Source organism: Halichoerus grypus, chromosome 14 (genome assembly GCF_964656455.1).
Source record: "Halichoerus grypus chromosome 14, mHalGry1.hap1.1, whole genome shotgun sequence".
Taxonomy (NCBI): domain Eukaryota; kingdom Metazoa; phylum Chordata; class Mammalia; order Carnivora; family Phocidae; genus Halichoerus; species Halichoerus grypus.
In genome coordinates, this window is record NC_135725.1 from 42,571,343 (window position 1) to 42,583,902 (window position 12,560).

The following is a 12,560-nucleotide window of genomic DNA, read 5'->3' on the forward strand; positions in this document are numbered from 1 at the left end:
TGTAGCCACCACCACACTCAAGATACAGAACTGTGGCATTGCCACAAAGACCTCCATCAGCTAACCATTTTATAGACATTTCATCCCCCCACCCCAAATCATCCCTAACCCCTGGTAACCATTAAATGCTTTCTGTCTCTATAATTCTGTCAATGATAAATAAATGAAATCCTACAGAATGTGATCTTTTGAGATTGACTTTTTTCCCCCCACTCAGCGTAATGCCCTTGAGATCCATCCACGTTTTTGTGTCTATCGATAGTTTGTTCCTTTATATTGTTATACTAGTAGTCATGGTATGGATGTTCCACAATTTGTTTAGCTATTCATTCATTGGTTGTTTCCAGTTTTGGGCTATTACATATAAAGCTGTTATGAACATTCATGTACAGATTTTTGTATGAACAAAATTTTTTATTTCTCTAAAAAAAAGGCCCAGGACTGTGATTTCTGGGCCAAATGTATGCTTACTTTTTAAAGAAATTGCCTTGGGGGCGCCTGGGTGGCTCAGTCGTTAAGCGTCTGCCTTCAGCTCGGGTCATGATCCCAAAGTCCCGGGATGGAGTCCTACATCGGGCTCCCTGCTCAGCTGGGAGTCTGCTTCTCCCTCTGTCCCTCACCCCTCTCTCACACACTCCCTCTCATAAATAAATAAATAAATAAATAAAATAAATAGGTCTTAAAAAAATAAAGAAATTGCCGAACTGTTGTCTAGAGGGGCTGTACCATTTTTCATTCTTACCAGAATGTACGAGAGATCGTTTCTCTGCTTCTTCACCAGCTTTTGATGTCACAGTTTCTTCTTTTAGCCATTCTGATAGGTGTGGGGTACTATCTCACTGTGGTTTTTTCATTCTCTAATGGCTAGTGATTTTGAAAATCTTTAATGTGCTTATTTGAGATTTGTATGTTCTCTTTGGTAAAAAGTATCTTAGTGTTTCTTGCTCATTTTCTAATTGGATTGTTTGTCTTTTTACTATTGAGTTTTGAGAGTTTTTAAAAAATATATTCTAGGAACTAGTTCTTTATCAGATACGTGGTTTGCAAATATTTTCCCCTATTGTAGCTTTCTTTTAATATTAGAAACAGGATCTTTTGAGAGCAAAAGTTTTTAATTCTGGTGAAGTTCAGTTTATTGATTTTTTTTCTTTTATGGATTATGCTTTCATTATCATGTCTAAGAACACTTCAAGCCCTAAGATGCCAAAGATTTTCTCCTATTTTTTTTTCCTAGAAGTTTTACGGTTTTATGTTTTACATTTAAGTCTGTGGTCAATTTTGAGTTAATATTTGTGCAAGGTGTGTGGTTGGGCTGTGATCATCAGAATTCTAAGATGGTCCACAAGACCCTTCTCCCTGGTGTACAGGTACCATATAATTAATCTCCTCCTTTTGAGGGTGGGCAAGACCAGTAAATATGGGATCATCTTGAATGGGCCTGACCTAATCAGATGAGCCTTTTAAAAGAAGGTGAAGTGAGGGAGATGCTCTGTTGCTGGGCTGGAAAAAAGCAAACAGCCATGTTGAGAAAGGAGGGGTCCATCCAGCAACAACATGAGAAAGGTCATTAGGAACTAAGAGTAACCCTGGCTGACAGCCAGCAAGAAAATGGAGACCTCCATTCTCCAACCTTCAGGAAATAAATTCTGCCACCAACTTGAATAAGCTTGGAAGAGGACCTTGAATCTCAGATGAGCCTGCAGCTGCATTTGACCCTTAATTTCAGTTGGCTGAGGCCCTGAGCAGAGCACCCCGCTAATCGGTGCTAGATCTCTTTGGTATGGACTGGCATATCACTTGGTCCATTATTTAGACATAGATGTTCCTATGAGGTGTGTTGAAGGAAAGGTGGAAGGATTTCACAGTGCAGAGGGGCTGAGAGTGGTATCCTTGCTTGTTTATTTACCTCTTGTGCATTTCAGCATGAACTGTTATGTGCCCTGTCTGGTTAAGTGAATTTATGGATTAAATTATTTTACGTAGCGTAATCTTTACAATAGTTTACAGTGAGTTAAAAAGTAGTCTTTACAATCTTCTATATAAGGTTGTTGTTTTCTTGTGACAAAGTGGTTCAAAGTACTCTTGAACTTAGTATGAATTATGTAATTTTCTTTAACAAAAAAAGAAGGATTCCAAATCTGTAGGTGGACCTTCTCTTTGATGGCAAGTGGCTGTCAAGAGCATTTTATTTAGAAAATTATTTTAAAAACCCTCCCCAAACAAAATATATTCTTTTATAGCAAGGTAAAGTGACATATGTAAAAACAACAACAAAACTAACTGCTTTATTGAAGAAGTTTTATGGAGAAAGCATTATGAAAATATTTCTGGAATTCTCAACTTTTTTTCTAAAAATGATCTAAATTTATAAAAATTCATATAGGTACACATAAAAAGTTCTGAAGCATAATTTCCTAACCAAAGTGTGTGTTTTGAGCCTTTGTTAGAAATATATGTTTAATATAAAATGTATTTGTAAAAATATAAAAACACGGTGTATTTAAAGAGCAATCAATTAATTCAGGGAAGTTTGTCATTTTCTACCCAAAATTCCAGTTAAAACTTTTGTTTAATTGATGGGATTGAAACATGAGTGTCATGATTCACAACATAGCCAATGGTGCCCTTCTGCCGTCTGCATCTCATCTTTTTTTTTTTTTAAGATTTTATTTATTTATTTGAGAGAGAGAGAGAAAATGAGCACAAGCAGGAGGAGGGGCAGAGGGAGAGGGAGAAACAGACTCCCCGCTGAGCAAGGAGCCCGACTTGGGTCTCAATCCCAGGACCCTGGGATCATGACCTGAGCTGAAGGCAGACACTTAACTGACTGAGCCACCCAGGCGCCCCATGCATCTCATCTTTTAACCATGTTTTGTGGGAGTGGTACATGTGGGGACTCAGAATAAGACTTCCAAACTGCAATTATCACAGAAAGTTATACAACAAGATTTTTAAAAAATATTTTATTTATTTATTTCACATCAGAGAGAGAGGTAGGCAGAGGAAGAAGCAGGCTCCCCACTGAGCAAGGAGCCCGATGCGGAACTCGATCCCAGGACCCTGGGATCAGGATCTGAGCCGAAAGCAGATGCTTAACTGACTGAGCCACCCAGGCGTCCCTATACCACAAGATTTTTTAAAATTATAAAGCATATTTCTTTCACTGAAAATACTTAATAATAGCTTCTTATTGAGAATAAAAGGTCTCAGGGATAAGCCCACTTCTCATGGCTGATTATGCTTAGCTTCAAGCCCTCCTGTGACCTGGTTCCTCCTTTGTTGAAGTGTTCTCTTGCTTGTGGTTTGGACAGGATTTCTGCAAAATTTTGTTTCTGGTCCCTTCTACTTTCTATTCCTTATTGATTCCTCAGAATTCTTGTTGGCTGGTGGTATTCTTAGCAGCTTTTATACACGCACACACACGTGCACACACACACACACACACATACTCAGTGTGTAAAGCAAGGAGGTGGATGGCGGTCTGCCATCTCGATACAGTCTTTCCTCCACAACTTTCTGGGGAATGTCAAGGTGAAACAGATAACTGTGGACAGGGCCAGAAACCAAACATCCAAACTACAGGGCCTGATCCAGATCTTAGATTGGATCTTGCCTGGGACACAGTTACTATTTGTAGACTGCCAGCAACAGGCCCTTCAGCTCTCATGTTCTGCCTTTCCCTACATTTCTAAAATATTGAAAGGAAAGCAAATGAGCAACCTTAGCAGAGTCACTTCTTGATAATGAAGAAAACAATTTTCCTTTAATTCCAGGTGCTCATGAACAAAAGTTGATACTAAAAACTATGAGCGTGTTATCACTGTAAAATTTTCTTCCTTAAGAATGACATGTTATTTCACTCAGATGTGGAACTTCATAAACAAGACAAATGAGCAAAGGAAACAAAAAAGAGAGAGGGAGGTAAACCAAGAGACAGACTCTTAACTCTAGAGAACAAGCTGATGGTTACCAGAGGGGAGCTGGGTGGGGGGAATGGGTGAAATCCGTGACGAGGATTGAGGAGGGCGCTTGTGATGTATGGAAGGGTTGAATCTCTATACTGTACACCTGAAACTAATACAACACTATGTTAACTAACTGGAATTTAAGTAAAAACTTAAAAAAAAAGGACATGATAAATAGGGACTGTTTTATTTTCAGTGGGCAGTTCTCCTGTTAGGAAGTAAATATCCATTGGCCTCTAAAATTCTTTATGTTCAAAAGGGCTTTACTATTTCAATATGTATAGAATATCTAATATTTAAAATGTTTACATTATGTCTAATAATACCCCTCGGAAATATTGAATCTTTGGGGCGTCTGGGTGGCACGGTAGGTTGAGTGTCCGACTCTTGGTTTCGGCTCAGGTCATGATCTTGGGGTTGTGGGATCGAGCCCCACAGGCTCTGTGCTCAGTGGGGAGTCTGCTTCTGTCTCTCTCCCTCTGTCCCCCCCAAAATAAATAAATAAATCCTAAAAAAATATTAAATCTTTGTTTTATGAGTTAAAATAATAATTTTCCTAATTTGATGGCATCATCATTACTACAGCCAACATTTACCTGAGGGTTTACTATGTTTCAGATAGGTAAGGTCTTCTCAGGTTTTAATAGTCATTTAATCCTCACAAAATCTTTGTAAGATAGGAATTATCATCCCCATTTTATGGGGATTTATTATATTTCACATATTTGGTATATCCATTTAACATGGTATGTTTACTTTATATAGTAGATAGAAATGAAGTATATCTATAGTTATATTTAAAGGGAAATAGCTGAGGTTTTTGCTTCCCAGTTCCTCAAAAATGTAAGTAAAAGGTTTACTCTTTTGGCATCTAGGCCTCACGACATTTTCCACTAATCTCCCCTTCTGACATCAAGTTCCCAAGGATCCCATTTCTTCTGAAATCCAGTTTTGAAGTCAGCCTAAATTACATAATAAGATGTACATAACAAATTATATAAATAATATTCTAGTGCTCAAGTGACAGTCACCTACTTGTATCTCAGAATTTTGTGAATTCTGAAACATACTTTTCCTTAAAATGGATATAGGATGTGGAATTTTGTTTGGATTCTCTCATCTTGTTATGTTGCTGATAAGCACTATAGATTATCTCTGTAACAAAAGACTGTTCTTGTCCAGAAACTGTCTTTTGTTCTGTTTCTCCTGTAACTAGATAAGCCCCACTGAGATACATCTCTCACGGCATGGTACCGTCAAAATCCCTATGGCCAAAGATGACACGGGATAAATTCTCCAGTGCTGGGCACGCTGAACACAGTATCATGCTGTGCTGTCGTTGTTTGCTAATATAAAAAGATGTGATGTTTTCATACTGGAGAGAGGTGTGTTGTGAAGAGTTAGACTTTGGGAGACTGATACAGAAGTCAGTAGATGCTCACTCCTTCCTCCTCCACCCCCTCTCTCAGTTGGTTCAGACTATCATTTCCACTTCAACCAACTTGACACCTTTCTTTTGTATTAAAGAGTTGGGTTTTTCACTGGAATCCTTTGTTACGTAGTTTGCATCACTTTTTAATATTGGAAGTTAACATTCTTTATTCCTCAAAAGGTCTGGTGCTTCTTTGAATGACTGCGATTTCACTGACACTGCCCCCCCCACCCTACTATAGTGTAGTATTTACACCGTGAAAAACACCTGCTGTATTTACCACCACTCGTTGTTGCTCTGAAAAGATATATACGTGTTGTAAAAAACTGCTTTCATCTCTCAAATGAAATAACGCTTTGAAAGATTTTAAATGTTTAACATTCTAAATCCTATGCAAAAAATAGATTATTATATTCTTTTTAGTGTTATAAAGAAGTAATATGTGGTTTCTCTTGATACTGCACTGGATATTAGGATTTAGGTTTTTTTTTTTTTTTTAAGATTTTATTTATTTATTTGACAGAGAGAGACACAGCGAGAGAGGGAACGCAAGCAGGGGGAGTGGGAGAAGGAGAAGCAGGCTTCCCGCGGAGCAGGGAGCCCGATGTGGGGCTTGATCCCAGGACCCTGGGACCATGACCTGAGCCAAAGGCAGATGCTTAACGACTGAGCCACCCAGGTGCCCCTAGGATTTAGTTATTAAAAGTAGATCAAGAAAGGAGCCAAAATAATTATGACTTTTGTTCCATCCACCATATAAAAATTTAGATGTAACTTCTCAAAAAAGTATTTTATTTTTTTAAAAAGAGGTTTGAAGGAATATCATTTTTATTATTTATTCCTTTAAGAGTATCATGTCCATGAGAATTAATGAAATATGTTTCTCTAAATTTAGGAAATAGGATAACTTTTGAAGTGTTGAGGTTTTTATCTTTAAATATTAGAGGCCAATTCTATTATGCCTTAACAGTGAAATCATAATTCAGGAGCCTATTACTGATAGAAGAGTACTTCCTTTTTTTTATTCAATAACACTTATACATGTTTTTGTGCCTTTTATACATTTTAGGTCCTTATCCAACAAGACAATATGTATACAAACCACCTATCACAAATTGTCTCGTTAAGATCTTAGTGGAGAACTTAAAAATAGAACTAAAGTAATACTACCATGAAATTCAGTAGTTGACCATTTTTGGAGGGCTTTCTTGCAATGGTAGTTGAAGGATGAAGAGAATGGCTTTGCCTTAGATTTTTAATTACCTGAGCCTTATCACGGTTTTGGAAGTAGGCAAGAAAATGACCCTTCTTCCCATTTCATGGAGGGAGAGAATGGAAGCTCAGAGAGATGACGTGGCATCGCCCAAGGGCGCAAAGCCTAAGTAAGTGGCAGAGTGAGGACTGGACCAAAATAGGACTTGTGATTCCTGGTTCACCACCTGGTGAAGATGAATGAATTATAAGAGTGGAGAGAGACTTGGCATAGGAAGAAGCAGATATGATTTTATAGTTTCTGACTTTTACATACATTTGAAACCTGGGGAAATATTTTGTGTTAGTATTAGCTATAAGCTCACCTTGAAATGACTCCAAGTAAGGTAGAGACGTTCCCAAACATGACGTCATATGATGCTCATTCAGCGTTGGGAAATAGAATTCTCTTCTGTATGTTCTGTCCTTTTGTGCTGACAGCTATGCTTTCACTTCTTTTTTTGATTTGAACAAAGTATAGTTAATAATTTATACGTTAGAGTGTTAAGATTATATTTCCCCGAATATCTTCATCCTTTCCTATAAGGTATTTTATGCCAACATGTGGCTTCAAATTGTGGGTTTTTAAAAATCTTTTCCAGTCATTCACTCATTCATTCATTCATTCATTCATTCAAACAAGTGCTCACTGTGGGCCACTAACATCCCTGATGATACAGAGATGATTAGGCACAGTATCTGGCCTAAGGAGCTCCTCAGTCTAGTAAAGGTAAACATGTAAACTGATACCTTCCTGCTAAAGCAATAAGCGTTATAGTAGAAGCAAGCATGAGGGGCCCCCACAGAGAGCTAGAGTAAATGTTAACAGTGCCTTTGGGTTCAAAAGAGGTTTCTTGAAAGGGATGGTGTCCGAACTTAATATTTTAGGGCACATAGGAATTTATTAGGCGAAATGGTGTGAATTTTCTTACTTTTACCTACAAATAGTTAACCTACTTCTGTTTCTTAGACATTGTGTGCATTGTTTCTTACTCTTTGGTCACCACATTACTTCATGTGCATTCAGAATTGCTCAAATATCTAGTTTCTCAAAACTTTTCCAAATCAGACCCTTCAGATTGAATAGAATTTGGAAATTCTCAGACTGTCTACCATTTTACTCATTTGTTGCTGTGGTTAGAACTTTTTTTTTCTTGTAAATAATACAACGTTATATTTGAATATATCTTTGAAATATTTGGTTTTTGCTATATTTGAAGTATTTTGAAAGACTTTTTTTAAAAAGGTGTGATAGTGTTCTTGGACTTAAAATTCACTACTGGTTGCTTTAGAAGAAAAAGTATATAAAATATGATTAAAATGTAATACAGAGGTCTAACAATCCCCCAAATATAACTTATTTGGGGGGAGAAAAACTTACACACACTTGTATTTTATTATACATAGTATAATACAAGAACATTCCTCTGTTATATGAACGAATACAATTTTTTTTGTACAATATAAGAGTCACATTATTTGCTCTTAAACAAATTACAGGATTATTTCAGCTCCTTTTGTTTCAAACCATTTGTTTTTTTAGGTGGATTGAAAGTTTTACTGACTCAGCTCATTTTGAAATATCTTTCTTATATATCCATCTGTTGTGTGTCTTAAGATTGAAATTTAGGTCAAATTACAACTTGAATTTAACTTCACAAAGAAAATAAGTGTGCCATCTTTTAAAAATTGCATTCTAAATTTTAAACACAATAGATCAAAGTACATCTCATTTAAATATATACTCTGGAAAAGAAGTCTCAATTATTTTCTCCCAAACTTTCTTAAAATAGTCCCTGTTCTCAATATAAAATGTGAGGGTTAGCTTTATTATTTTAAAGAAAGATGAAAAGTTGTTTATTTTAAAATTTTAATGATTTTGCCTTCAAATTATGGAAATTCTTCTTTAGGGACATCTTTATTTGAATTGTATGTGACATTATATTTATTTCTTAAGGCTATGATTAAAAGTTTCATGGATGTCTACCAGCTTGCAAGTGCTAGAATTGCTACATTAGAGAAGGAAATGACGTCTCACCGAAGTCACATTGCAACGTTGAAATCAGAACTTCACACGGCTTGTTTACGTGAAAATGAAAGTTTACAATCAGTAAGTCCTGCAACATTGTTTTTCTTCTTTGTGTCTGGGGTCACGTTTACATTCATGTTTTTATTGCTCATAAGATCACTCGCCAACATATATAATTTAGGGTAAATGATCAATTAAGCAATGTAAAATTGTTAGTGTGGAGAAAATTTTGAAGAAAGAAAGGCAATTAATTTTTCCATTGTATCATGTATAAAGATATGCATACTGTTATCAATGCTAAAACACTACATCAAGATTCCTTTGTGTTTGGCAGCGCAGCTGACAGTTGGATTTGGCAGTATGCATAGTTAAAGCTTGCAACTGTCTGAAGATTCAGTGTGTCCCATTAAGACAGAATATTATTAATTATGCGTATAACCAAAATGGTAATTAGAACATGTGATTATTCTCTGTAGAAAACTAGACTTATCCATAATACATGCCTAGCTAAAGATGCATGTTGTGATTCATCTGTATGATTAAAATTCAGTTTCAGCAGTCATTTTATGTCTTAAAATTTTAGCCCATGATGAAATTTGGGCTCATTTAAGACTAAACAAAATTTTCTCCGTTTGAAATATGTGTTTGGGGAATATCAAAAAATAAATAAAGGAATAAAATAAACATTGAAAACTTTTTTCTCCAAAGGCAAATATATCAACAGTGAGATTCAGAAGGTTACAAATCACTGGAATGCCTTTTTTCCTTTTTTTGGTTTGATTATAATGGCTCAGGGTGACTTGTAAGGAAAAACAGTATCATTTTTTTTTTTCTTAGACCAAATACAGCATTTTATTTAAAAACAAAAACAAAAACTCAGTATACCAGCTCACCAGTAACCTGATCAACAAATTCCACATTTTGGAAATTTAAGTCTTTTTTTTTTTTTTAATGTTTTTGCCATTTGGCTATTAACCCTTTTCCACTGATAGAGTCAACAGAAGACTTGGCGTTAAAACAAATAGCTGCATGGCTATGGGTTGGTTCTTCAGCGCCATCAGATCTCAGCTCAAATGTCTGCATCCCAATGAAACCTTTATGACCATAGTATTTAAAATTGCATCTACCAACCATCCCCCACCCCCAAACTCTCTGTCTCATTCTCACCCCATATTGCCAATCTACCTTACACCTTCCTTGCTTTCTTTCACTATAGCCTTATTCTTGATTGATATAAATTGCATTGTATTTATTTGCTTATTGTCTGTTCCCTACCCTCATAGAATATAAGTTCCCTAGAGACAAGCAATTTGGGATATTTCTTCTCTGCTCTGAAGGTGCTCTAGAGGCAAGGACAGTCTTGCCCACAGTAGGTGCTTAACTAATGTTTCACAAGTAAAAATACTAGCACTTCATCCAAAAAATGACCAAGCCAATTATTTGGGACTTGAGATGTTGAGTTCAATTTTTTTAAAATGACCTTGTTAATTTCTTAATGAGAGAGTAGTAAATTTGATCTCCACCAAGATAAATTAAAATGAAGAGGAAACCTATTTAAAAATTCAAGTATTTTAAATTTATTCTAGCCTTTCTCTGAAACATACTCACATTTCTTCCTGTGAACTCTCTGGTCCCGTTGATTAGTATTTCATTATACGGTTTAGGTTGTGTCAGCTTTGTTGGATCATATGATTATTTATTGTTTGTTACTGTTATTCATATAAAAGTAATTACTTGTATTTTAAGAAAGGCCACACTTGATAAGGTGGGATTGTTTCCCCTTGGGTTCAATTTTTTTTTTTTATCAATTATTGTGCTACTGATGTCTTAATGAAAGTGTGTCTCACTGTCTGTCATCATAAAACTCTACTCCTCAGTCTTTCCCCTCCTGAATACATCTGTAAGGGTATGCTCATCATCTTATTTGTAAGAGGTGGTTCACCCTGGCAGTGATTCTCAAAAGGGGATGTGTGTAATGTGAAAAACCTCCCAGGAGGTTATGATGTGTCCTTCTAGGAGAACACTGCCCAATCCCGTGTCTTTACGGGGTGTTTACTCTCTGGTCTCTTTCCTTAGCTGAGAATTACTATTTTTGAAACAGTAATATATTGGTATAGTAATTTTATTTTTCAAGACATTTGTGTATGCATTTTCAGACTTGAATTCCTTAAGAACTCTCTGAGGGAGGTAGAAGAGCCTCCGTCTTTGTATTTTATAGATGAGAGGTGATATAGTTTGGTAGATAGGAGCATAGGCTTTGGGATTATATCCATTAGGAATATAATCAAGTGCAAATAACAGAAAACCTGATCAACGTGATTTCAGAAAATCCAGTATCTGTGTTTTTGCTTTTTTTTTTTTTCTCTCACATAGCAAGAAGTCTAGGTGTAGGCGGCTGTTGTCCTGTGGCTATTGGTGGTTCAGTTTCTCTGCAATTTCTCTGCTACTCCCTCATTATCATAAGATAGCAGCCAGCTCTAGGATTTATAATCACATTCAAGTCACAAGGATGGGATGGCCCAGCAATATCTGCTTTATGTATATAATAAAGCCTTAGAAGGTTTTTCCTTTAAAAACAATTTAAATATATTTTATATGGATTTATTTAAATATTTATAAATTTTAATATAAATTTAATAGATAATAGATACTAAATATATAGAAATATATTTATTTATATATTTAAAAAAGGAAAAGCCTTCCAAGGAAACTCCAAACATATTTCTACTTATATCCCATTGGCTGAAAATGGGTCATGTGGCCACTCTTAGCTATAATGTAATGAGTCAAGGGACAAGGGAATTAGGAATCAATAGTGTGTGCCATAGAAGTCAATACATCTAGATTTAATTTCAGTTCTGTCAATTGCTAATTGTATGGCTAAGTAGGGTTTTCATCTGTAAAATGGGGTAATGATCCTTCTCCCTAACAGAGACGCTGGGAGCTCTAGTAAGAAGTTGAAGCACTTTGGGCTTTGCTTTGCACTTAGTGAGTAGTCAGTCCAAAAAAAAAAAAAAAAAAAAGTTAGCTATTATTTTTATCACCATTATCTTGATAGAAAGTAATTGGGTTGCACCACAGGAAAAGATTATTTACTAACCTACCATCTTCAGCTGCAAACCCTGTCATTTTGTTCTGCCTCCTACTGTAGCCTCGAGCTTGTAATTCATGCTTTGTGATCACCATCAGTATATTCCAGTGACTGAGCTCTCTGCCCTTTCTGCAGCCTGTTTCCCCTCCTTTCATTGACACATTCTTGAAAAGTAGTCTACTTGCTCATCTCCCATTCATCCCACAGCTTTGCTGCTCTCTGGCTTCGGAGTCTGTCATTCCACTGAAACTATTTTCTCAAAGGTCACAAATAATTTTCTGCTTGCTCCCCATCCATTAGTTCCTTCTCTTGCCTTTTAATCTTTCTGCAACGTATGAAACTTTTAACTACTTTCTTCTTTAAACGCTCACCTCCTTTGTTTCACTCGTTACTGACTTTTCCTTCTTTGGCTCTCTGGCCTCCACTTACTTGAGCTCTGCTTTCTTTGTATTATTGCTTCTTAATTCTTTTCTTTATCCATTAGTTCAATATTTATTCAGCATCTACTCTAGAGCAGGCACAATTCTGGTCTGAGGGACATTGTGTGAACCAAAACAGGCAATGCTTGCTCTCGTGAACTTAAAATCTAATAATGGAAGAAATTATTTTCATTTAATCACACTAATAATGTGTAATTACTAACCAGGATAAGTGCTCTGAAAGAAAAGAACTGAAGCATGTAAGAGTTTTTTCAACAAATGAGCTTACCCTAGACTAAGGTATCAGCAAAGCCTTTTCAGGGTCAGTGATGCTTGAGTTAGTATCTGAAGACTGGGTAGGAATTATGCAGGA

At 36.1% G+C, this 12,560-nt stretch overlaps 1 protein-coding gene across 1 annotated transcript in view; it reads left to right on the forward strand.

Annotated features, from left to right (window-relative positions):
* Nucleotides 1-12,560, forward strand: part of CCDC171 (coiled-coil domain containing 171) — a 312,847-nt gene that overhangs the window by 262,189 nt on the left and 38,098 nt on the right. Inside the window, exon 25 of the mRNA XM_078061217.1 lies at nt 8,606-8,758. Coding sequence (XP_077917343.1) covers nt 8,606-8,758 — 153 coding nt within the window. The remainder of the gene's footprint in view (nt 1-8,605; nt 8,759-12,560) is intronic.